Below are 27297 nucleotides of genomic sequence, written 5' to 3'. Positions count from 1 at the left end.
GGACATACAATTGGACAACCCTACCTTTTACATTCAATTTAATTTGAGACAAACTCATTTTTTTAAGCAAAGTATAGGTTGACAGCAAACGCAAAGGCTTATTCTGTAATTTGATATTTAAAGTAGTACAATCATACAGTGTAGGTGTTATTGATAATTATTCAGCTAAATATAGAATTGATGTTAGTAACAATCTGTGATTAGGTAATATTCCTTATGGCAGTGATCAATACTGTACCTCATTGATTGACAAACCAGAATGTTATTTTAATTCAGGGAATATTCAAAGCCCATGGTTGGAATGATCCTGGTTTGCTGGTTGGAATCTGGAAAATAACAATTGTTGACATTACTCCTGAGCACTAAGTTGGATTTCAAACAGTCATGGTTGCCACGTGAATAAGGTACAGTATATTGAGCTGGTGACTTGCCGGTTCCATTTCACTCCCTACCCCTTCTCCTTGGCCCTAACTCATTTATGTTTGCAGATCTGTAAGATGGAAGCAGTATGAAAACTCCATATTCAAATTGGCAAACATTGATGGGTTAGAGTCAAGCATTATGGGTTGGGGTAGGGAGCGAATTGAGACTGGCTGGTGGTATCACCTTACCTTCTGAGTAAAGGGGGTGTTGCAGGCCAGACAGGTCCTTTCTGGGGTAGCAGGGCTGTCCAGGGTAAAGGGCCCCACCACACCAGCCTCTACCCGGGCTGCTGCCACTGCGTCTTTAATGGCGAAGAACACAGAGCTACCCAGGAACAGCACTGGCTCTCCGATACCCTGTAGAGAAGATTTACTTTATCGTCAACTGTCCTCGACAGAACACTCTTCCCTGATGACTGTAGACGCCAAAGGTCTTGGTTATAGACTTGGTTAAAGGCTATAACTAGTTTAACTATAGTTTTTCCTGGTCACACACACACTTCTCTCACCTTAGATGAGTAGATGGCATGTGGGTTGTCAGAGCCTGAAAGCAGGTAGACGTTGAACTGCAGTGGTATGTCACAGACAGCAGGGATCTTGTACTGGGAAGGACCACGTGTGTACAACACTCCCGATGGAGAGAACTTCAGCTCCTCCATGGTGTACAGACCCAAACCCTGGATGAAGGCGCCCTCAATTTGGCCAATGTCTACAGAGGGGTTGATGCTCCTTCCAATATCCATAACAATGTCTGTCCTCACCGTCTAGACATGGGCAGAAAACATAAAATTGTGCATATTTAATAGTACAATTTACATTTTAGTCATTTAGCAGACGCAGAGCGACTTACAGTAGTGAGTGCATACATTTTCATACCTTTTTTTTTCTTCTTCATACTGATCCCCCGTGGGAATCAAACCCACAACCCTGCCGTTGCAAGTGCCATGCTCTACCAACTGAGCTACACGGGACAGTGTGACATGATCAATATGTTCTAATTTTACCATCTGACTAGAACCTAAGATAAAAAGGTAAAGTGTGTAATAGATACTGGTTGTGTAAGTGAGGTTACCCTGTAGTCTCCAGTGAGACTGTCGACCTCCACCTCACTGCAGCAGGCACCGTAGGTGTAGTAGGCATACGGCTGGCCCTCCTGCTTCTCCCAGTCCATGTGGAGGTCATGACCCCTACACAAATATCAGCCATTTATGTTGATATATATATATATATATATATACACACACATATATACACACACACAACCGTTCAAAAGTTTGGGGTCACTTAGAAATGTCCTTGTTTTCGAACAAAAAGCAATTTTTTTGTCCATTATAATAACATCAAAATGATCAGAAATACAGCGTAGACATTGTTAATGTTGTAAATGGCTATTGTAGCTGGAAAAGGCTGATTTTTAATAGAATATCTACAGTTGGAGTCGGAAGTTTACATACATTTAAGTTGGAGTCAAAAAAACTTGTTTTTCAACCACTCCACAAATTTCTTGTTAACAAACTATAGTTTTGGCAAGTCGGTTAGGACATCTACAGTGCCTTGCAAAAGTATTCATCCTCCTTGGTGTTTTTCCTATTTTGTTGCATTACAACCTGTAATTTAAATGGATTTTTATTTGGATTTCATGTAATGGACATACACAAAATAGTCAAAATTGGTGAAGTGAATTGGAAAAAATAACTTGTTAAAAAAATTCTAAAAAATTAATAACGGAAAAGTGGTGCGTGCATATGTATTCACCCCCTTTGCTATGAAGTCCCTAAATAAGATCTGGTGTAACCAATTACCTTCAGAAGTCACATAATTAGTTAAATAAAGTCCACCTGTGTGCAATCTAAGTGTCACATGATCTCAGTATACAGCTCTGGAAAAAATTAAGAGACCACTGCAAAAATATACGTTTCTCTGGTTTTACTATTTATAGGTATGTGTACGGGTGAAATTAACATTTTTGTTTTATTCTATAAACTACTGACAACATTTCTCCCAAATTCCAAATAAAAATATTGTCATTTAGAGCAAATAAGATGCAGTGTTGTTAGAGCTCAAATAATGCAAAGAAAATAAGTTCATGTTCATTATTAAACAACACATACTAATGTTTTAACTTAGGAAGAGTTCAGAAATCAATATTTGGTGGAATAACCCTGATTTTCAATCACAGCTATCATGCGTCTTGGCATGCTCTCCACCAGTCTTGCACATTGATGTTGGGTGACTTTATGCCACTCCTGGCGCAAACATTCAAGCAGCTCGACTTTGTTTGATGGCTTGTGACCATCCATCTTCCTCTTGATCACATTCCAGAAGTTTTCAATGGGGTTCAGGTCTGGAGATTGGGCTGGCCATGACAGGGTCTTGATCTGGTGGTCCTCCATCCACACCTTGATTGACCTGGCTGTGTGGCATGGTGCATTGTCCTGCTGGAAAAACAAATCCTCAGAGTTGGGGAACAATGTCAGAGCAAAAGGAAGCAAGTTTTCTTCCAGGACAACCTTGTACGTGGCTTGATTCATGCGTCCTTCACAAAGACAAATCTGCCCGATTCCAGCCTTGCTGAAGCACCCCCAGATCATCACTGTGGCTGTGGCTTGTAGGCCTCTCTAGGTCTCTGTCTAACCATTAGACGACCAGGTGTTGTGCAAAGCTGAAAATTGGACTCATCAGAGAAGATTACCTTAATCCAGTCCTCTACGGTCCAATCCTTATGGTCTTTTGCAAACCTCAGCCTGGCTCTTCTTTGCTTCTCATTGATGAAGGTTTTTATTTTGCTTTGCACGACTTCAGCCCTGCCCCTAGGAGCCTGTTTCAAACCGTCCTCGCCGTACACGTCACCTCAGCTGCCGTTTGCCATTCTTTTTGTAGGTCACTTGATGTCATCCTACGGTTGTTGATTGACATTCAAATGAGTTGGCGGTCATCCCGGTCAATAGAGTGTCGTTTTCGCCCTCTGCCGGTCTTGTAGCTTTGTTGTCCCCAATGTCTGCTGCTTGACCTTGTTCTTATGAAGCGCCGTCTTTGACATTTTAAGGATGGAAGCAACCTGATGCTCACTGTATCCCTCTGCCAGTAAAGCCATAATTTATGCCTTCTTTTCCTCACTCAAAACTTTCCTTTTCAACTCTTTTGGCATGGTCAATAGTTATTTTTTGATTAATATTACTTTTGAGGTACTATTAGCACTGTTTTTGCCATCCAGCTGGTCCTATTGCAAGAGGATAGTGATGACCACAGCAGTGGTTTTTATACTTTTCCCCATTAAATAACATTTGGTTCAGGTGATCACCTAATCAGTACCTAATTCAGTAGAATGAGGTGTGCCTGTGTTGGAATTCAACAGACACTGGAATGGAATGGCTGTCATACATGTAGAGAAGCTGATTTAAGAAAAATGTGCAGTGGTCTCTTAATTTTTTCCAGAGCTGTATATACACCTGTTCTAAAAGGCCCCAGAGTCAACAACACTAAGCAAGGGGCACCACCAAGCAAGCGGCACCATGAAGACCAAGGAGCTCTCCAAACAGGTCAGTGACAAAGTTGTGGAGAAGTACAGATCAGGTTTGGGTTATAAAATAATATCAGAAACTTTGAACATCCCACGGAGCACCATTAAATCAATTATTAACAAATGGAAAGAATATGGCACCACAACAAATCTGCCAAGAGAGGGCTGCCCACCAAAACTCACAGACCAGGCAAGGAGGGCATTAATCAGAGAGGCAACAATGACACAAAATATAACCCTGAAGGAGCTGCAAAGCTCCACAGCGGAGATTGGAGTATCTGTCCATTGGACCACTTTAAGCAGTACACTCCACAGAGCTGGGCTTTACGGAAGAGTGGCCAGAAAAAAGCCATTGCATAAAGAAAAACAATAAGCAAACACGTTTGGTGTTCGCCAAAAGGCATGTAGGAGACTCCCCAAACATATGGAAGAAGGTACTCTGGTCAGATGAGACTAAATTTGAGCTTTTTGGCCATCAAGGAAAACGCTATGTCTGGCGCAAACCCAACACCTCTCATCACCCCGAGAACACTATCCCCACAGTGAAGCATGGTGGTGGCAGCATCATGCTGTGGGGATGTTTTTCATCGGCAGGGACTGGGAAACTGGTCAGAATTGAAGGAATGATGGATGGCGCTAAATACAGGGAAATTCTTGAGGGAAACCTGTTTCAGTCTTCCAGAGATTTGAGACTGGGACAGAGGTTCACCTTCCAGCAGGACAATGACCCTAAGCATATTGCTAAAGCAACACTTGAGTGGTTTAAGGGGAAACATTTAAATGTCTTGGAATGGCCTAGTCAAAGCCCAGACCTCAATCCAATTGAGAATCTGTGGTATGACTTAAAGATTGCTGTACACCAGCGGAACCCATCCAACTTGAAGGAGCTGGAGCAGTTTTGCCTTGAAGAATGGGCAAAAATCCCAGTGGCTAGATGTGCCAAGCTTATAGAGACATACCCCAATAGACTTCCAGCTGTAATTGCTGCAAAAGGTGTCTCATTTCTTGTTTGTTTCACAAGAAAAAATAGTTTGCATCTTCAAAGTGTTAGGCATGTTGTGTAAATCAAATGATACAAACCCCCAAAAAATCAATTTTAATTCCAGGTTGTAAAGCAACAAAATAGGAAAAATGCCAAGGGGGGTGAATACTTTTGCAAGCCACTGTACTTTGTGCATGACACAAGTAATTTTTCCAACAATTGTTTACAGACAGATTATTTCACTTATAATTCACTGTATCACAATTCCAGTGGGTCAGAAGTTTACATACACTAAGTTGACTGTGCCTTTAAACAGCTTGGAAAATTCCAGAAAATGATGTCATGGCTTTAGAAGCTTCTGATAGCCTAATTGACATAATTTGAGTCAATTGGAGGTGTACCTGTGGATGTATTTCAAGACCAACCTTCAAACTCAGTGCCTCTTTGCTTGACATCATGGGACAATCAAATGGAAATAGGCCAAGACCTCAGAAAAAAATTGTAGACCTCCACAAGTCTGGTTCATCCTTGGGAGCAATTTCCAAACGCCTGAAGGTACCACGTTCATCTGCACAAACAATAGTACGCAAGTATAAACACCATGGGACCACGCAGCCGTCATACCGCTCAGGAAGGAGATGAGTTCTGTCTCCTAGAGATGAACGTACTTTGGTGCGAAAAGTGCAAATCAATCCCAGAACAACAAAGGACCATGTGAAGATGCTGGAGGAAACAGGTACAAAATTATCTATATCCACAGTAAAACGAGCCCTATATCGACATAACCTGAAAGGCCGCTCAGCAAGGAAGAAGCCACTGCTCCAAAATTGCCATAAAAAAGCCAGACTACGGTTTGCAACTGCACATGGGGACAACGATCGTACTTTTTGGAGAAATGTCCTCTGGTCTGATGAAACAAAAATAGAACTGTTTGGCCATAATGACCATCGTTATGTTTGGAGGGAAAAAGGGGGTCGCTTGCAAGCCGAAGAACACCATCCCATCCGTGAAGCACGGTGGTGGCAGCATCATGCTGTGGGGGTGCTTTGCTGCAGGAGAGACTGGTGCACTTCACAAAATAGATGGAAGGAAAATTATTTGGATATATTGAAGCAACATCTCAAGACATCAGTCAGGAAGTTAAAGCTTGGTCGCAAATGGGTCTTCCAAATGGACAATGACCCCAAGCATACTTCCAAAGTTGTGGCAAAATGGTTTAAGGACAACAAAGTCAAGGTATTGGAGTGGTCATCACAAAGCCCTGACCTCAATCCTATAGAACATTTGTGGGCAGAACTCAAAAAGTGTGTGCGAGCAAGGAGCCCCAACTTATTGTGGGAAGCTTGTGGAAGGCTACCTTAAACGTTTGACCCAAGTTAAACAATTTAAAGGCAATGCTACCAAATATTAATTGAGTGTATGTAAACTTCTGACCCACTGGGAATGTGATGAAATAAATAAAAGCTGAAATAAATCACTCTCTCTACTATTATTCTGACATTTCACATTCTTAAAATAAAGTGGTGATCCTAACTGACCTAAGACAGGGAATTTTTTACTAGGATTAAATGTCAGGAATTGTGAAAAACTTAGTTTAAACGTATTTGGCTAAGGTGTACAGTGGGGAAAAAAAGTATTTAGTCAGCCACCAATTGTGCAAGTTCTCCACATAAAAAGATGAGAGAGGCCTGTAATTTTCATCATAGGTACACGTCAACTATGACAGACAAATAGAGAAAAAAAAATCCAGAAAATCACATTGTAGGATTTTTTAATGAATTTATTTGCAAATTATGGTGGGAAAAAAGTATTTTGTCACCTACAAACAAGCAAGATTTCTGGCTCTCAGAGCCCTGTAACTTCTTCTTTAAGAGGCTCCTCTGTCCTCCACTCGTTACCTGTATTAATGGCACCTGTTTGAACTTGTTATCAGTATAAAAGACACCTGTCCACAACCTCAAACAGTCACACTCCAAACTCCACTATGGCCAAGACCAAAGAGCTGTCAAAGGACACCAGAAACAAAATTGTAGATCTGCACCAGGCTGGGAAAACTGAATCTGCAATAGGTAAGCAGCTTGGTTTGAAGAAATCAACTGTGGGAGCAATTATTAGGAAATGGACGACATACAAGACCACTGATAATCTCCCTCGATCTGGGGCTCCACGCAAGATCTCACCCCGTGGGGTCAAAATGATCACAAGAACCACACGGGGGGACCTAGTGAATGACCTGCAGAGAGCTGGGACCAAAGTAACAAAGCCTACCATCAGTAACACACTACGCCGCCAGGGACTCAAATCCTGCAGTGCCAGACGTGTCCCCCTGCTTAAGCCAGTACATGTCCAGGCCCGTCTGAAGTTTGCTAGAGTGCATTTGGATGATCCAGAAGAGGATTGGGAGAATGTTATATGGTCAGATGAAACTAAAATAGAACTTTTTGGTAAAAACTCAACTCGTCGTGTTTGGAGGACAAAGAATGCTGAGTTGCATCCAAAGAACACCATACCTACTGTGAAGCATGGGGGTGGAAACATCATGCTTTGGGGCTGTTTTTCTGCAAAGGGACCAGGACGACTGATCCGTGTAAAGGAAAGAATGAATGGGGCCATGTATCGTGAGATTTTGAGTGAAAACCTCCTTCCATCAGCAAGGGCATTAAAGATGAAACGTGGCTGGGTCTTTCAGCATGACAATGATCCCAAACACACCGCCCGGGCAACGAAGGAGTGGCTTCGTAAGAAGCATTTCAAGGTCCTGGAGTGGCCTAGCCAGTCTCCAGATCTCAACCGCATAGAAAATCTTTGGAGGGAGTTGAAAGTCCATGTTGCCCAGCGACAGCCCCAAAACATCACTGCTCTAGAGGAGATCTGCATGGAGGAATGGGCCAAAATACCAGCAACAGTGTGTGAAAACCTTGAAGACTTACAGAAAACGTTTGACCTGTGTCATTGCCAACAAAGGGTATATAACAAAGTATTGAGAAACTTTTGTTATTGACCAAATACTTATTTTCCACCATAGTTTGCAAATAAATTCATAAAAAATCCTACAATGTGATTTTCTGGATTTTTTTTCCTCATTTTGTCTGTCATAGTTGACGTGTACCTATGATGAAAATTACAGGCCTCTCTCATCTTTTTAAGTGGGAGAACTTGCACAATTGGTGGCTGACTAAATACTTTTTTTCCCCACTGTGTGTAAACTTCCGCCTTCAACTGTACATACGCGTACAGAGGCCCATTATCAGCAACCATCAGTCCTGTGTTCCAATGGCACGTTGTGTTTGCTAATCCAAGTTTATCATTTTAAAAAGGCTAATTGATCATTAGAAAACCCTTTTGCAATTATGTTAACACAGCTGAAAACTGTTGTGCTGATTAAAGAAGCAATAAAACCTCGAGACTAGTTGAGTATTTGGAGCATCATCAATTGTGAGTTCGATTACAAGCTCAAAATGGCCAGAAACAAATAACTTTCTTCTGAAACTCGTCAGTCTATTCTTGTTCTGAGAAATGAAGGGTATTCTATGCGAGAAATTGCAAAGAAACTGAAGATCTCGTACAACGCTGTGTACTATTCCCTTCACAAAACAGCGCCAACTGGCTCTAACCAGAATAGAAAGAGGAGTGGGAGGCCCCGGTGAACAACTGAGCAAGAGGACAAATACATCACAACAGTTTTCAGTGGTGCTAACACAATTGCAAAAGGGTTTTCTAATTATCAATTAGCCTTGTAAAATGATAAACACAACGTGGAACACAGGACTGATGGTTGCTGATAATGGGCCTCTGTACGCCTATGTAGATATTCCATAAAAAAAATCAGCCGTTTCCAGCTACAATAGCCATTTACAACATTAACAATGTCTACACTGTATTTCTGATCAATTTGATGCTATTTCTAATCGACCCAAAAAATTGCCTTTCTTTCGAAAACAAGGACATTTCTAAGTGACCCCAAACTTGTGAACGGTAGTGTACATACATACACACAGCTATCTACTGTAAATATATACACAAATATTTAATGTATAATTGTATCTTTCCACATTGGGTAACTGTAGCAATATTTTACACATAGGCCTACAGTCCTAAAAGTCAATTGTTTTGTATCTGCAATAGTGAAACAAAATACAATATGTAAGGTGTAAAGCTTCTATAAACTCATATGTGTTTGGTCTGCATTGAAATCTAGGCTGAATCTCATTACCTGTAGTATCCAGTAGATGACAGACTGATCTTTTGGAAGAACGCTGAGTTCACCTATTTTCAACAACACAAACACCAGAAATAGGGGATTTAGGACCATGCCGATATTCATGAACTCACTTAAATCCCTCTGTCCTACTTAAAATCATTTTGTCATGGGAAGTGGACATCAATATGAAATACCCAGGTCTGCCATGTGCCTCCTGGGTTCTGTTTCCTGACAGGTTCCAGTCTTTGGTACAGGGTCTCACAGGCATCCTAAGGGACAAGAAAAAGAAACGCACAACAGACCGGTTGAACATGACTGATCAATTGGTTGAATATCCATACTAACAGGCCAACAGGAAAATATCCACATCAGGTGTTGCAGCACCAACTAATCTGGGATTGCAGCACCAACTGATCTGGGATCAGGCTAGCTGGGGAGATCCCAGGCAATACTGTACCTTCACGGCCATGCCGTTGGCGTCCGTGCCAAAGGAGGCGGCTGAGGGGCAGGTGTTGGGCACAGCACTGGTGTTGGTTTCTGTGATGTGGATGAGAGAGGCGGGGATGTGCAGCTCTCTACTCGCCACCTGGAGATATTGATTGATGAATTGATTGAATGTAAAAAGTACATACAGCCAAGTACAAGCAGTACACATTAACGGAATAGTTACATAGTTAGTAGAGAATGTGTACTACAATCATTATTTCACTCAAACTAGTCAAGCTAAGGGAGAAAGTACTGTACCTACCTGTTGCATTTTAGTGTGTATTCCCTGGCCCAGTTCTGTCCCACCATGACTGACTAGAACAGAACCATCCTTGTAGATGTGTACCAGAGATGCAGCCTGTCTCACACACACAGACAATATCAAACCTTTATTTTATTGATTCATTATGTATAATTTTATTGACTGATTTGACAGTGCAAGGCAAAGCTAACCTGGTTAAGGAAGCCGTCTGAGAATGCGATACCATACTTAATGGGTATCGTGGCCATGCCTCTCTTCTTCCAGCGGTTCTGCTGGTTAAACTGGCCGATGGATTTGCGTCTGCTGCCGTAGTCAGACTTCTCCTTGCATTCGTCCCAGCAACGCAGGAGGTTCTTAGGATCAAACTCAAACTTGTAATGTGTCAGGGACACCTCCTTGTACATGTTTATCTCACGAATCTGCTCAAGAAAGAGAAAATATTAAATGAGAACTGTGTTATAAAGTGTGTAATAAAGTGTATACAGTACTTTATATATGACATCTATAAAGTATTTATAGCATATTGACTTTATTGCATATTGGTATTTATAGCATATTCAGCTAGTCATCCATCTTAATGATCTCCGACGTCATCAGTTTTTGAACAGACAGTCTGTCATGAGACTACCCACTTTTGAGATATTTCTCTGTTTATCTAAATTATATTTTCCTCAATATAAGGCTCTGGTACCACCCATTCTATTATCATAGAAATATAATTAGCTAGATTATATTTATACGGCATTCCTCCCTGTTCCCCTTACCCTCCCTGACCCCTAACACTTGACCCCTGACCTCTTCAGCATTGCGGCCCAACTTCATGGCCACGTCGTTGATCATGTTCTCTGTGACCAGCATGCTCTGGGGCACGCCGAAGCCTCGGAATGCCGTGTTGGATGGCAGGTTGGTTTTACACGCCACCGAGCGACCTCGCAGGTTCGCAACGTTGTACGCATTGTCCAGGTGAAGGAGAATCTTCTCTATTACCTGGACAAAGGGAGGGGGCAAAGAGCTCAGACACTGTCTATGACAAGCATAGAGACTGAGTCTGGTATTAGGTTTCAAGGATGACTTGGGGTTAAGAATTGAATGGTGAAAGGCAGAGGAAGAGTGACTCACCAACAAAGATTCATCTGCAGTGTTTCCGGAGTTGGCGTAATAATGTAGATCAGCAGCCATTATCCTCCCATCGTTCATAAAGCCAACCTGGAGACATTAACACATTATCAGTCAAATCTACAGTAGCACTTAAGAGAGACCTCAAAGGCACCGACAGTCAGTCACATCACAAAGCCTTGAGAGGGGTAGCACCTTGTGTTTGCCCAGGACAGGGTGGCGGGCCCCAGTGATCAGCATGTCCTCTCCTCTCTCCAGAACACAGCGCACGGCCCGACCAGTCCTGGGTAGAGACATCAGAACAGGCCGGGATTCAAACAAACACATAAATGATGTTTCGGATTCATAGAGTACCATTGCATTTGGGTTAAATATGTAATGTATTATTGGATCAAGTCTGTTCTTTTTGAAGTATTTCACTTACTTCCATGCAGCCACAGAAGTGATGCAGGCTATGATAGACGTTTTGGTCACTTTCCCTCCAAATGCTCCGCCAACTCTCTTCACATGACAGGACACTCTGTTGGAGGGAATCCCAAGAGTCTCTGCGATGGATTCCTACAGAAAAGACAGACTGTCAAATGAAATGTTTCCTATTAGGAGTAATGCCTTACACTTCGCCTTACACTTTATATTTTCTTATCCTCAGGGATGGAGATTGAGGGGGTAGAGTTGACTGTACCTGGGCATAGGTTGGGTGTTGACAGGAGAGATAAACCTTGAGCTCCCTCTCCTCTCCAGAAGGCACAACAACCATGCTCTGTGTTTCCATGTAGAAATGCTCCTGACCACCGAGCCGGATCTCCCCTGAGATTAAAGACCACAACATGACCACAACGAGACCACAATACGGTTCAGTACATAGACTAAACTGGTACAAACAACACTCAAGATAGGAACCAGGTTGACACACCTAGTATGCATACGAAACTAAGACATACTGTACCTTCATAAATGTGGTCAACCTTATCAAAAGCCTCATCCACATTGCCTCGCTCGATCATCCTCTGGGGCAGAAAGAAGGACTGTTTCTCAATAGCCTCCTCAACAGTGAACACTGGGTCTGGCAGATCCTCATAGCCGATCTTCACTACAGCCGCCCCTCTCTTAGCCTGCTTCCTGGTGTCAGCCACCACTGCACACACCATGTGACCCACGCATGACACCTGAGGAACAGAGACGTACATAAACCTGGCAATAACATTTGTGAACATAGTATTAACTAACAATCATGCATCTGTGTGAGAATGGCCTTCATACAGTACATCATACACTACATGACCAAACGTATGTGGACACCTGCTGGTCGACCATCTCATTCCAAAATCATGGGCATTAATATGGAGTTGGTCCCCCCTTTGCTGCTATAACAGCCTACACTCTTCTGGGAAGGCTTTCCACTAGATGTTTGAACATTGCTGCGGGGACTTACTTCCATTCAGCCACAAGAGCATTAGTGAGGTCGGGCACTGATGTTGGGCGATTAGGCCTGGATTGCAGTCGGCGTTCCAATTCATCCAAAAGGTGTTCAATGGGGTTGAGGTCAGGGCTCTGTGCAGGCCAGTCAAGTTCTTCCACACCGATCTAGACAAACCATTTCCGTGTGGACCTCGCTTTGTGCACGGGGGCGAAGCCATGATGAAACAGGAAAGGGCCTTCCCCAAACTGTTGCCACAATGTTGGAAGCACAGAATCGTCTAGAATGTAATTGTATGCTGTAGCGTTAAGATTTCCCTTCACTGGAACTAAGAGGCCTAGCCCGAACCATGAAAAATGGCCCCAAACCATTATTCCTCCTCCACCAAACATTACAGTTGGCACTATGCATTCGGTCAGGTAGCGTTCTCCTGGCATCCAACAAACCCAGATTAGTCCGTCGGACTGCCAGATTGTGAAGTGTGATTCATCACTCCAGAGAACGTGCTTCTACTGCTCCAGAGTCCAATGGCAGCGAGCTTTACATCTCTCCAGCCGACGCTTGGCATTGCGCATGGTGATCTTAGGCTTGTGTGTTTCATGAAGCTCCCGCCGACGTTGCTTCCAGAGGCAGTTTGGAACTCGGTAGTGAGTGTTGCAACCGAGGACAGACGATTTTTACGCAATACGCGCTTTAGCACTCGGCAGTCCCCTGTGAGCTTGTGTGGCCTAACACTTCGCGGATGAGCCATTGTTGCTCCTAGACATTTCCACTTCACAATAACAGTTGACTGGGGAAGCTCTAGAAGGGCAGAAATGTGAAGAACTGACTTGTTGGAAAGGTGGCATCCTATGACGGTGCCACATTGAAAGTCACTGAGCTCTTCAGTAAGGCCATTCTACTGCCAATGTTTGTCTATGGAGATTGCATGGCTGTGTGCTCGATTTTACAAACCTGTCAGCAACGGGTGTGGCTGAAATAGCCGAATCCACTAATTTGAAGGGGTTAGTATATACACAGTTTTGTATATACACAGTATAGTGTGCATGGTGAGGTGAATAAACAGCATGGCTACTCATATACTGTATGAAAACAACAACACATATGATATGACACGTGTGATTCTGGTTGTGTCTCTTTGATGAAGCACTACAGTACCTCATTCTGAGCCAGAATGTCCTCGTCTATGCCTGTAAACGTCCTGAACTTCTTCCCTGGGATGTCTTTAGAAGTGATGACATCCACCACACCTGGAATCTGAAGAGCTTCACTGATATCTATGTCTCTGTTAGGAGGGGTAAAATACAGTTAGTAGAGAGACAGTCATTCACATACTTACCAATACTAGCTCTCATTTCATACGGGTTAGGATTATACATGGCGCTGAGTTTATATTCATTCGGTCTCATTTACAGTGAATGACGTTCAGATAAGGATCTATGGTGCTGTATACCCATTTAACAATGAGGATAACAACCTATTGAGGCCCACATGTGGTCAATTACAATATAGCACTAAACCCACCATGCTGGTTTACAATAGCCAGTCTCTCTACACTGGTGTGTCTATGAAGCCCACTTCCTGTCCAATGAATAGTGAATGTGTGAGTAAGGTCTATACTTTGTGTTCTATACAACCTGGATAAGACCCCTGTTATTACTGTTGGCTGTGGATAGAGGGTTCTATTGGATTTTTATAATTCAATATTTATTAGGGATGTTGATTCAGCACAGTGCAGCAAAATGAACATCTTACGATTCCTCATTAAATGAGAGGTAGTATTGGTGATTATCTGAATGATTGGGACTCTGCTCACTGTATGGTCTACACCAGGGGTGTACAACAGGCCTGCAAGTGATTATTTTTGCCCCCCCAACGTTTTTAGGAAAATAAATTTGATTTTAAATTTAGGAAATCTGTTCAAGTATTCCCACAAATAAAAAGAGACATATGTGATCGAGTCTCAATGTAATCAAGGTATGAAATCTCTTATTTGGCTTTGCATAGTTATAATTACACCCCCCCCCCCCCCCCCACCCCCACAGCTGAATCTAGTTGGCTACCCCTGTGCTACACAGTGGGCTCTATTTTCAGCTGGCGTTAAGCCAGCGCAATTGTCAAACACTCGCTCGTTTGCAATTTCAACCCGTTAAAGCTGGTGCTCTTCTATTTTCAAACACTGAGCTCGCTTGTGCTGAGGTGGGAGGGGTGGCTATATCTGAGCTGTGTCCTTAAAAAACATGTGACAAAGTGCCAATTTCAGTATGTGCTGGTGGGGATATTTAAGACCAACCAAAAGCTGGTCTTAGTGGTAACGGTTGGTTATGGCATGTATTTTGACAACGGAAGCGTAGCCTATCCAGCCGTGACACACAGTGCTCATATGCACATGGAACAAGAGAGACGTGTTATTTTGTGCCCATAAACCCCATATTTAGAAACAAATAAATAAACCCCATGTATAGCCTCTCAATAAAGGCTGTTTTTTTTTGTCCTGCCCAATCCATTCGCAAAGTAGTCAAGACTATAGGAAAGGGTTTGGCTTGTAAGACCGCTATTGACCCGTGCGTAAATCTAAGTGACATAATAAAAAGAAAAACAAATCTCCATCAAAATCCATCAGTTTAAGCGACAGATATTCTTTCCATGGGCTGCGTCTCAATCCACCGCGTCGGCCTTCCTCAGCTGCAGTGGAAGGTGGCCGAGCTACAGCGGTGTTTGTCAGACCATGAGACATCCCGAAAATTGGTCTTCTCACGAACACGTCTGACCTACAAACTAAGCTATGGAAAGATGAGACTCTCTCACGAACACAATGGTTACAAGTGTCACAGGACTCGTCTGAAGGTAACCTGGTACCCTTTAAAACATTTACGGAAGTATGGAGGTAGTTTCTTATATCTCCTAGATATAGGACAGACACTTCAAAACATTATTCCTTATGATTACATTTTTGACTGTCTGTTTTGCCATTTTTTTATGTGTTATTCAATGTGTTTCTATGGGCTATAGTAGTAAAGGCCAAATTCAATATATTTTATCAAATCATTTTATATATTTTTTGGGATACCTACAGGGATCCTAAAATTCGAAATGATCCATGGTATGACCATCTTAAAACAATCAATATTGTTTTAAGGATTATATATATATATATTTTTTTAAAGCTTTATTAGAAGATCAAGTTTGGGAGCAGCAAAACAGTAAGTGGAAATCCCTTTTTTGTATTAATTTTTTATCTATGTAGGCTTTGTACATTATTCTAGCCAGCTCCTTTTATTATTTTGGATGGGCAACTTTGATTGGGGTGGGGGCCACAAAAAAACAGAACTCATCATGTGGGGCCGCAGTGGCTCGTGGGTCTGCGTACCCACATCTTTAGCAGCCCCCCTCGTGACAGCGAAGGGAAACATTTTAAGTTTTAAAGTTAATTTCCTGCAATTCTGCACATTTTGCCATGGGGCATAGAGACAATGATGCTGTTTTAAAGCAAGTTTGCTACAATACTACACATTTTGCCATGGGGCAAAGAGAATATTTAGTCATTTTATAACTAATTTCATGCAATTCTACTAATTTTCCATAGGGCGGAGGCAAATGTTTGAAGTTTTTAATATGATAACTGATGATCAATGGGCCCCACCCCGGTCGGTAATTCAACCATGCTTACTACAAGTTTAGATAGATTAGTAAATTAGTCTAGAGGCTAGCTAAGAAAAATTAACTGACATGGCCTAATTGTGTGACTGCTTATGCACAACAAACTTTATGCACCTTGTATATTCTATTGTTCTTACTCTCAACAGTAAGTGGAGACCCCGACTGAGTTCCTAAAAAAAAAACACAACATTTTTTGGGGGGTTAATTTTGGGGAGGGGGGGAATTGGTCTGTTGGCCTACAAAAGTGGGGCCTCAGTTGCCCATCCCTGATGTAGGCTATATGCCCATCGTGGAATGAGAGATGAGCTACTACCTGGCCTGATGACTCCTTGCTGTCCCCAGTCCACCTGTTTGTGCTGCTGCTGCTCCTGTTTCATCTCTCCTGCCTGCGGCTATGGAACCCTGACCTGTTCACCGGACGTGCTACCTTGTCCCAGACCTGCTGTTTTCAACTCTCTCTACCGCACCTGCTACCCCCTCTAAATGCCCGGCTATGAAAAGCCAAGTGACATTTACTCCTGATGTACTGACCTGTTGCAACCTCTACAACCACTGTGATTATTATTTGACCCTGCTTGTCATCTATGAACGTTTGAACATCTTGGAGAAAAATCTGGCCTTAATGGCCATGTACTGTTATAATCTCCACCCAGCACAGCCAGAAGGGGACTGGCCACCCCTCAGAGCCTGGTTCCTCTCCAGGTTTCTGCCTTTCTAGGGAGTTTTTCCAAGCCACCGTGCTTCTACATCTGCATTGCTCGCTGTTTGGGGTTTTAGGCTGGGTTTCTGTATAGCACTTTGTGACATCTGCTTTATAAATTAATTTGATTGATTGATACTTTGGTGACACTCGTATTTAGAAACATTTAAGTTATTTTCCTGTAACAATTGCTTGTTTTCCATTTCATTTTATTAAAAAACAAGTCCTTAGTAGGCTACCCTTACTTTACTATAACGAAAGCTGGTTCAACAGCAATTCGTCTGGTGTCTTTCCTATGCTGGCCATGCATTAGCCAAGTAACCTTTTGCTGATATGGTTTTGCATTATTCACAATTTAAATAGCTTCCCTGCAGTGCATACTCCAATCGGCTTGTATCCATCCCCATTTCCAAAGAGCGCCTCTTGCCCAGTTACCAAAGAAGCACTTTTCCAAACAAATAAAAATAATTCAGTCCTATAACGCCATATCAATGGTAGGCCTAGGCTATATCTTCATTATTGAGAACGTGCCTCACACATACAATACCATTTACGGGAGCCTAGTATTTTTTGAGGAGTAGTGTGTGTGTAAAGGCTTAAACTCGTTGAAGCCAATTACCACAGTGTTGACTGTCAACAGTCCAAACATATTAATCAAACACTGGATGTTTTTTTACTGTTGCTATCACTCATTACTGTAGCCTATGCTATTTAACAAACTGTAGCATCAATTCACAATGGACCAGGACGAGAATATTCCATTCCTCCAGCCGAATTGGAATTGATGATAACGCACAGACTGACAATAACCTACAGAACTTGAGCCAAACGCATGCAGTATTAAGCCATGGAACGCCTTGATTGGCCAGTGAGTTGCCAAGTCCTCGTCACACCTACACCTTCATCGCGCCACCGCCAACTATTGTGCTCATAATTCTGGCTGTGAAAATAGCACAAATATTTCTGACACCCCCCCTGACCTATAACCCTGACCTATAACGCTACCGCCAGTGCTCAGATGTACCATTGCTTTAGGTTTGTTAAAATAGAGCCCAGTATGTTACCAACTAAAAAAGTGGTTTGTGAGGAAACATATCCATGAATCCTTTACAATGTTCCCCAGGACTTACAGGATCTTAGCGTGCGGTCTGGTGCTGGTGACCAGGACTAGGTGGAGCTCTCCGTCCGTCTTGGGGATGTCATCACAGTAAACAGCCTCTCCAGTAGCCTGGCTGATGGCTGAACGGTGCATGATAGGCCGACCTACTGGGTCCTCACCACTCTGGTCCTTCACCACAGACTGAAACACACACACACACACACACATCTTCATGACAGCCTGAAATGTAACCATGTTTGTTTCCAGACCAATCAATCCAACTTTATTGACCCCAGAGGAAATGTTGGTTTGTAGGCAGGGGTAATCTCTCCTGGACAGACTACATGAATTGACCAAATTATGTGAGATTCAGGCAGGGGTAACATGATAAAACCATGATTGCTAATAAGAATTTTCTCTTAAAGGAGAAGTTTGCAAATCAAAATTGTCGATATAAATGGAATGTTATAGAAGGGTCCAGACATTTTTTCTTTTTCATACCCCAACCAGCGATTCACTTCCTCATCCTCGTTGTGCAGTATGGGGGCTCTGAAAAAACATTAACAAATGCTCCAAAAACAACCAAATACGTCCTTCTAGAAATGGAAACAGTTTCAGTATAATGATGCAGGTCTTTAGATGTTGTACACATGAAATGGTGTCATTCCGAACTTCATCCACAACTTTATATTCCATTTTGTGCGACTCCAACTGTTTCCCCTATCCAGCTGTTCCATTCTCCATGTAGCCTGCTGCTAGAACAGACGGAGAGGTATTGCTCGAGTCACAACAAAATGAATGACACAATTTCACGTGTACAACATGTAAAGACCTGCAACACTATACTGAGCGCTTTTACGTTTCTAAAAGAACGACTTGGGTGTTTTTGGAGCATTTGTACATGCTTTGTCAGAGCACACGTACTGCACAATGAGGATGAGGAATAGAATCACTGGTTGGGGTAGGTGAAATCGCAAAAGTCTTCTTTAACCGACTTCTCTGGTAAAACATTTTTATAAAATAAACAGACCTGGAACTCTTGTAGGCTGGGCTCTAGCTGTTTAGGTAGGGGACGTATTCCACTTCTGATCTCTTCTGATAGGTCCTCCTTGATCACATTCTGTACAATGCCAATACAGTGACAAAAACATACCTATATTTATAAATCTATATTTAGAGAAACATTTAGCAAATCCAAGTTCCAAATTTCAAGTTTGCCAAGTAGGCTACCAAACTGAATTTATCCAGATCATTATTATCATCATTGGGCAAAGAGTGACCCAGTCCATACCATCTCCCAGAGCTTGTGCAGCATCTGCAGATTGAACTTGAAGAGGAGGCTGAGAGTTAGGGACCTGCGGAACTCCACCTGTCCCCCGGGGTGGGAGGGAGACAGGGATATCTCATCTAAGAGCTGGGTGTAGGCTTCACTCAGCGTCTGCTCATCCCACTTCCTGGAGGGGTGTGTGTGTGTGTGTTTGGACGTGGGGGGTTTAAACAGGCAAGGATGTAAAACACAGATAATGTAACACAACAAGAACATTACTGAGGAGGGTAACAAGGAAACATATTAATTACAAATAAGTTTAGCTAGCTCTCCTCAAAAGAAAACAATAGCCTATTATCCAAATCCTCCTAGCTGTGTGAAAAATTCCCTCTGTACCTTCCGATGACTGCAGCACATGTTTTGGTGGCGCTGACAGTGCACGGCCCTACACCGCCGTAGTAGATACTAAGCTCCTTGACCACGCTGGAACCCTCTGTGAACATGACCCTCATCCCAGTGGTCACTGTGGCCAGGGCGTTCTCCTTACGAGGGGCCTGGCGGAAAGCTCGCATAAACTCTCCCTGCAGAGACACATTAGATAGGGAAAACTTGATTGCTCACGCAGTAACAGGATTGAACTCACCACGAGGCCAGGAGTTCTTCCTGGTGAGGTCAAATGCATTCTCAAGAGGTTCTCCATTCCCAAGTGGCTTCTTACTGTACCTGTCTAGATACTGGTATGAACACAGACAGGACTATCTCATCTGGTTTTAGAGATGTTTTTCCAAACCCCACAAAGAAATCTTTATTCAGCTGGATTTCTTGTCTTCCCCCTGGTATAGGACCAATTAACACAATGACTTGTAATACTTCAATACAAACATGGTTATATTTAACACAGAATAATTTAAATGAATGAAAATGGTCACTACTGACAACTCACTCTTTGACACCACATTAAGTGTGCAGTTCCCAGCAGCGAACACAGGGTTCAGGTCTGAATTTGGATATGCGCTGACAATATTGCCTCCTATGGACTAACACACACAGAAACACGCCATAAATATGTTTAACAGTCAAACAAATGCAAAAACACATGTTTACCAGTGATCCCCTCAGGGTAGTTAAGACATAGAGATTTGGACAGTAATGTGCAGCACAGCTGTTAGCCTGGTTCCAGACCTGTTAGTGCTATATAGCCAACAATGACCAAAGGAGCTGGCAAGACCGGACAAACAGATCTGGGACCAGGCTACAAAGTTGTTAGGGAATGACAGAAAACAGATGATTCATACTCACGGCCACGTTGCGGATCTGCTGTCCTCCCAGGTTCCCCAGCTGCTGTAAGAGGGATCTGTATATCTCCGTCTTCTCCTCAGGCAGCTCCTGTACCAGCCCCTCCAACAGGGCCTTAACCACAGACAGACTGCAGCCAGCCCCGATACACACACCTACACACACACACACCAGACAACATCAACAGACAGAACAGACACACATGAACAGTTCTAAGAAAGAGAGATAGAGAGCACTAACCCTGAGGAGTCTTGGTAACGTCAAACAGCTCCTGGACTCTGGTGGGTGATATTATTATGGGATGCTGGGCACCTTTGAACTTGATGTCTGGGCCGATGTTGGTGTTACCCATGACCAGCGGGGCCCGAGGGTGGCTGGTCTTCAGCTGGATCAGTTCCTCCAGAGACACAGGGGAGACCCACACCATCCTGTCTCCACGGAACAGCTGACTAACCTGGGGCTCTGTCTCTGCCATCAGCTGAGTGGAGAATAGTGGAGGATGGTCAGGATATAGATATCGCTAGGTTATAGACTAATGAGGATATAGACCGTTTTAACAACATTACAGACTATAAGACCTAAGCTTGTTTAAAGCAAAATAACAGTATTTTGCCGATTTGGTGTCAATTAATAATTTTGTCTTGTGTAAAGGTTGTTATTTCAGTGATTTTAGACTGAAGAATGGTACTTTTTGACTGTTACACAGGGACATACAGTACGTGATGAGAGCATATCACACTGTAATTCCCTATTTGACCACTAGTCCAGCTGTCTTACTATGAGTTCTGGGGGGAAGATGAGATCTTGGGTGGGGTCCAGAGGGAGGAGGTCCTCCTGGTCAAACAGCTGTGGTGGAAGCTCCTGGAAGACACAGTCAATCTCTTTTTATAAAACAAGTGTGTTGAATCGGAATAAATGCAGCAATGTCATGGTATTGTGAACTTTCCAATATCATTAGTGAGGTGGTAAAACAATACCATGATTGTAAATTATATTATACAGTTAAGCCATACAAATTTAATTTCATGTTTAAAGGGGCAGTTGAAAGAGTAACAAAGAGGCCTCCCCTGTTTCTGTAAAAAGGGATGGGGCTAGAGAAACACTCTCAAATGCATAGACAGAGCAATGCATGCAATGACTGACCATCCATGATATGAAAATTATAGTTTTAATCCATGTTTTGAGGCAATATAGTGTTTCTTTACATTACTTTGTTTACAAACGTTAGAGTAAAACAAGCTTATATTTTGGGTTCTGATGTGGTACGACCGTTGAATTAAACCCATGAGTCATTTATAAGTTATATTTTTCAAGAATTAATGGGTACATATCATTCATTTACAAGTCCAAAAATTGATGTAGCAACTGCATATTTCACGATTTAGAGCAAAGATAAATGTCCTCAAGCTTCCAGTAAAGAGATAAAATACTTCCTCTCTGGCTATGGCTTAACCATGCCTCTTTTAGCCTTCCCAAGTCAGGCAAAAATCTATTGATTAGGTCACTAGGTGTTGAACTAAGGTTAATATAGTATTTTAACAAGAGGGTCTACTTTTTTTTAATGCATTTTTTATTTTTTAATATTCGCTCAGTCGCCTCACTTTTCAAAAAAGGAAAACTGTTAAACATTTAATAAAATGTGTATGGACTTATGAATAGAAAGAGTCACTCACATTCTCTGATCTCTCTGGAGGCGAATCTCCATTCAGACAACATCCAGCACCATTACCAGTGGCTTGACAACAGTTTGATTCCTAAAGATGGATTACAAGGATGGATTATACATTCACTTTACAGACAGTAAATACAATGCAATGCATGTGTCTGTTATGTGCAATAAATATTATGTATACCTGACTAAAAGTTTTGCAGCCATCAACAATGGGACGATATCCTGTGCACCGGCACAAATTGCCTCCAAGTGCCTCTGTGATGTCCTCCATGTTGGGCTGTGGTTTGTTCCTCAGTAAAGTGTACATGGACATCACCATGCCTGGAGTACAGAACCCACACTGAGACCCATGGGCCTTGGCTATACGCTCCTGCAAGCACACACAAGCATATAATCCAGTCAGCCACACTGAATGGAGAGGTTCATCAATCCGTCAGTCCATCCACCCATCGTAGGGCCTACCTGTACTGGGTGCACCCTGGTCTTGGTGTTGCCAATGCCCTCCACAGTGGTGACGGCTGCCCCCTGAAGCTGGCAGACTGGCAGCAGGCAGGCGTTGGCAGAGTAATGGCTAGTAGGTGAAGGTAAACTGGCCTAAGTGGCATTAACTTTTCAATATCAACATAACAATATCCTCCAAGTATAATAGAGAACATCATAAGTAAGCCTTTGAAGACACTGGAAGATAAATGTTGGATTTGTCCATGCATCAGTTTTTTCATGCAATTTGTGTCCAAAGAGCACCTGCTGTCACACCTACAGACCCACTATACGCTTCATACAAAAAAACACATTTTGCCTATCTCTACAGGAAAGGCCTACTTAAAAGTTACTATCTCAGTATGACAATATAGTATTCATCAACAGTATAACATTCATAAAATCTGTCAATAATTTATCAAAATCCTGGATGTTTGTTGAGGGCTGAAAGGATACAGGATGGTCTTGGTGCTGGGCTGGTAGCGAGACACCATGACAGTACAGGCTCCACATCCTCCTCCTCCACATCCATACTTGGTCCCAGTCAACCTCACTGGAGTCAGGCATGTCAAGGAATATAATAGTATATGCCACTTAGCAGACATTTTATTATCCAAATGGATTTAAAGTACATTTTTAGTATGTGTATGTGATCAATGCAGAAATTCAACCCACAACGTTACCAACTGAGCCACACAGGAGACACTGTTTGGGCTAGACGATCTATCAGTATCCATCTTTCCACAAACCATAACATTAAATGATTTCAACTGAGATCGTATACAGACAATCCTAATCATATGAAAGTGGAAACTGTCGTAGTAAATATAAAATGTTATAGATTGATCTGAGTAATATGTTGTGCAAGAGGTTGTGCAAGACAAATTGTGTTAGGAGCTTGTTTTCAATAAAATGTTCTGTGTCATGCGTCTGATACTAACAGTGTGTTAGTTGTCTGTGCATAACATTTTAGTAGCGAACAAAGAACAGAGCACCAGATGGCCTAATCTTACAGGAGTATGATAACTGGACAACACCCACACCTCAGGCCCAAGGCCCCCACCAGTTGCTTCTCACGAGTTTCCTTTGACACACACAGACATCTCACTGTGGACGCACACTCATTCTCAAACCCCCCCCCCTTCTACTGGTCGGGTGCCAAGGGCAGAGGACTCTGCCGTGCACCAATGGGGCTTCTACTCTGGACAGAGCAGACCCGCCTCCTACGCCTCGGGAACCAATCAAGGGACTAGAAGAAGGACCCCTTCCTTTATGTTACATTGTATAAAGTAATGCTGTAAACTCTGTTTAAACATCCTTCTCAGCTGACACTAATAGAGTGCTATATGATTAGGTCCATGCATGTTAATTAGCAGGATCCCATGCATGTTAACTAACAGTACAAGATATCTCTGTGTTTAATAAACTGCCTTTTGCTTAAGCAAATTCCTCTCTGTCTAGCGTCGTTGGTTTGTACTCCCTCTCCTAATTATGTGTTCACCAACAAAACTCACAGTGACACGCGCAATGGAACTATATCTGATAAGCTACTGTACTTATAGGCCTTAACAAGACTTTCACACCTTGAACTCTGGACTGGCTTGGTGGGTAAACAAAAAACACTTATAAAATCAGTGCATCACCTTAGGCTACCCATAAAGTATGAATTTATATAAGCTACTCATTGTGCAATCAGTTGTCTATAGGCTACACAACTTCTGTCCGTTTTTCTTTAAGATAAATATTAATAAGAATATAATCATTTAAATATATTTTTTCAGCAAGGAAAGGATACATCTCTCTCTGAGGTAAGACAGTAACATAGTCTCTGGGTCTGCATTGTTTTCGGTCACCTGTTTGAAAGAAAGAGGGAAATCTTGTAAAGCACACCGCTACTCACTTGAGTTTTTCGGGTGATTCTTGGAGAGCAGGCCTGAAGCCTACAGCCAGTATCTTTGGTACAAACAAAGACGACGGAAGTAATCATTGGACAACAACAACATTAGCAGCCATGCAGACAGTTTTGTAGAGGAACCGTATGTAGTAGGCTAAAATTAGTGAATGTGCATAGTGCTACAACTTAAACCAACGTACAGCTAATGCACAAAACTTAAGACAGTAAATGATTTACCTTTTTACCGTTGACATAGAAACACAAGCAGTCGGTTTCTTTCTTCTCACTCATTTTCCTCTCATTTGCGAATTGAAGTCCAGTGTTGACTGTTTCTGCGACTACTCCATAAATCACCCAGTGACCTCACACGCTTCCTTGACGAAAGCAAATCCAGCCGCTTTCCTGACGTTTTGAAGCACTTTTCACCTAATGGTTGATATACAACAGACCCCTAAACCAGTTGATAATTACTGATTTTAAATCGATATGATAGGACAGAGTACATTTGGGGTGCATAGTCTACTGTAACTCGACTCCACCTCCCAATGTTAATGTTGTGAAACAACTGTTACAAAGTTGAACCCTCTTAATTCAATCAACACTAACAGTGCCGATACAGGATTAATACATTTCAATGCATGACAACATCTTGGTATCGTATCATGCCCTAAATGTTCAAAGAACCTATTAAAAGTTTTTTTCCTTCGCATAATTTTGACCAAAGAGTGAAACTATGCACTTCTAACCAGAGGGTGTCACTACAACCTAACAAACCTAAATCCTCTCAACAAAATAGTACCCTACATCATTGCTAATCACTTGTTAGGCTACCACATTGATTGACATAGAAAGCTGACATTTATAATATACAACAAATCAAGAAAAATTGCCTTTTGAGCAATTTTCTTCCTGAGACCATGCCAAATGCATAATGTGATGGGCAGTAGAATAAATCATTTCTAATATCATGATGTTGTTTGTGGAGTGTTGTTTTGATTTCATAGAGGCATGGTTAGGGTTAAATGTATTCTGCCCATGTGCACTACATTCCACACTCTCAGAGGAAGACTGATAGATAGCCTTTTTGGGTGTTGGCAGGTCACCCCTCTCTCTCTCTCTCTCTCTCTCTCTCTCTCTCTCTCTCTCTCTCTCGCTTCAGCGGCACACTGTCTCTCAGTCAGACTGGCTGACCTAGACTGTGCTTCCTGTCTGTGGGCTGTTGTTCCGTTGCCAGGTCCCTCTCTTCTCTGCTGCTCTGTGGGACAGGTCTGTCCCAGGGGACTGAGAATGAGGAATGCGCTGAGAGCACTTTCACAAGAAAATGGTGTCTAATAATTCTGTATGACAAGACACATAAATTAATATTAATGAATTAATCTATTCATTCATTATAGTGACCCCACCGAGTTCATGACTTTGTGTACCAGGGGTTGCTGTAGATAAGTTCCAAACCATATAATTAGCATGTCAGCTGAATATGAGCTTCTTCTGGGTAGTTTGTGTGAATAGGGAGAGAGAATAATGTTATGGTAAGCTAGGTACCAAATCAATGCGCTATTCCTTTTTTAACCCTAAGTGGTTCACATTGATATTATTCCTTTAATATGATACTGGGTGTACCCTAACATCAGTGTACGTACACTACAGTCTAGCTTCTGTTTTTGGTTACTCAGCTAGGAGATCTGAGAGAGTTCAGCCGTGCTGCTGTGTCTAATGTGATGTCTTACATGCTGTTTCAACAGTAAACTTTGAAGATAGGATCAGGACTGCAGAACACAATTACATAATGCTCAGACTTCTAGAGCACAGTCAGACGGATTTAAGTTCTCAGCTTGTTTCTAATTCAGTTTGACTTCACCAAGAGGTTGAGTGAAGAACATGACTCTGAATTTGACTTGAAAACCTCTTTCCTTAATTTCTTTCCCTCACTTAAGAAGCAAACCCTCTCAGGAATCCAGACTGGGGAAATTAACCCCGGGCTCTAGGGTGACATGTGGTACAGAGTCAGTGGTGTTACTACTCAGCCAAACTCTGGAATTGAAATGAGTGGGAAACATGATTGAAATGAAGGGGAGACTTACATCAAAATAACCCTTAAAGCAATGTTAAGTGGTGAAGGACAGGGCAGACACTTTTGGGTGCTGAGTGAGTAGTGGTGGTGGGCCACCATCATGGATGCCCAGTGGGACTAGGCTTCATGTTTATGGATGAGCCCCAGACTGCAACTGGCTCCCTGCTGGCCCCCTGCTGGGGAGTGATCATGGGCAGCGTGCCTCCTGGAGCGCTCATCACAGTGCTGCTAATGCATGGTGCTGTGAGGCTGAGGAAGGCTGCTCTCCTCTGGGAAGACTGGGATTAGCCTAGCATACATAGGCCTACTGGGATTAGTACTCGGCTGCTCATGTTGTGTCTCGCCCACTGTGTTCGTTGTGTCTCTCTCAACCTCAGTTCAAACATCTACTTTTCTAACTGAAGCAGTGTGAAAGCTATATATACGGTTTCTCTCAGACTGGCAATGTTGTTCAAGTGTATGGCATAGTGTAACAAGGTCCCTGTATTGTGCTATTCATGACACTATGAGTCAGTGTCGTGGAAACGTTACAATCTATCACCCTGGCATAGTTGTTTCCTCCCTCCATTACCCCATCACTCCTCACAGCAACAGAAGAAAATCCCATCTGCTTCCCATTCATCCACATATTTATGTATGTATGGTCGTACAGTCCCTCTTAGCTTCTCTCCCAGGGTGAAACAGCTGCACATCTGACGATACACAGATCTGGGCTGCGTTCAGTACGCAAACACGTAGTGGAACGTTCAAGT

At 42.5% G+C, this 27297-nt stretch overlaps 1 protein-coding gene across 1 annotated transcript; it reads right to left on the bottom strand.

The window, feature by feature from the left end:
* Positions 1–21: 21 nt before the first annotated feature.
* aox6 (aldehyde oxidase 6) lies at positions 22–24957 on the bottom strand. The gene is made up of 31 exons (XM_084155275.1): positions 24712–24957; positions 24376–24433; positions 23037–23133; positions 22563–22671; positions 22282–22470; positions 22102–22182; positions 21206–21289; positions 20669–20906; positions 20432–20583; positions 20076–20169; positions 19856–19965; positions 19529–19713; positions 19157–19319; positions 18896–18985; positions 17897–18066; positions 13565–13691; positions 11936–12155; positions 11672–11796; positions 11414–11547; positions 11185–11272; positions 10993–11079; positions 10669–10860; positions 10065–10292; positions 9874–9969; positions 9583–9711; positions 9320–9394; positions 9138–9190; positions 1495–1609; positions 932–1186; positions 612–779; positions 22–326 (listed from the first exon to the last, which is right to left on the bottom strand). The coding sequence occupies exons 1-31, from the start codon at positions 24763–24765 to the stop codon at positions 273–275; spliced, it is 4020 nt and encodes a 1339-aa protein (XP_084011401.1). The 5' UTR covers positions 24766–24957; the 3' UTR covers positions 22–272.
* Between the last annotated feature and the right edge of the window lie 2340 nt (positions 24958–27297).

This window comes from Coregonus lavaretus, assembly GCF_964263955.1.
Source record: "Coregonus lavaretus genome assembly, chromosome: 38".
In the NCBI taxonomy this organism is placed as follows: domain Eukaryota; kingdom Metazoa; phylum Chordata; class Actinopteri; order Salmoniformes; family Salmonidae; genus Coregonus; species Coregonus lavaretus.
This window is presented reverse-complemented; position numbering and strand designations above follow the sequence as displayed.

What these genes read in the sequence shown, in the direction of transcription:
- aox6 (XM_084155275.1), bottom strand. Translation starts at nt 24,765, where the DNA reads ATGAGTGAGAAGAAAGAAACCGACTGCTTGTGTTTCTATGTCAACGGT. An exon ending in CCAGCCTACAAGAGTTCCAG is followed by an intron (nt 18,067 to 18,895) that starts GTCTGTTTATTT and finishes TGTGTGTTTCAG; the next exon opens with TCTGTGGTGAAGGACCAGAG. An exon ending in TACACACTAAAATGCAACAG is followed by an intron (nt 9,712 to 9,873) that starts GTAGGTACAGTA and finishes CAATATCTCCAG; the next exon opens with GTGGCGAGTAGAGAGCTGCA.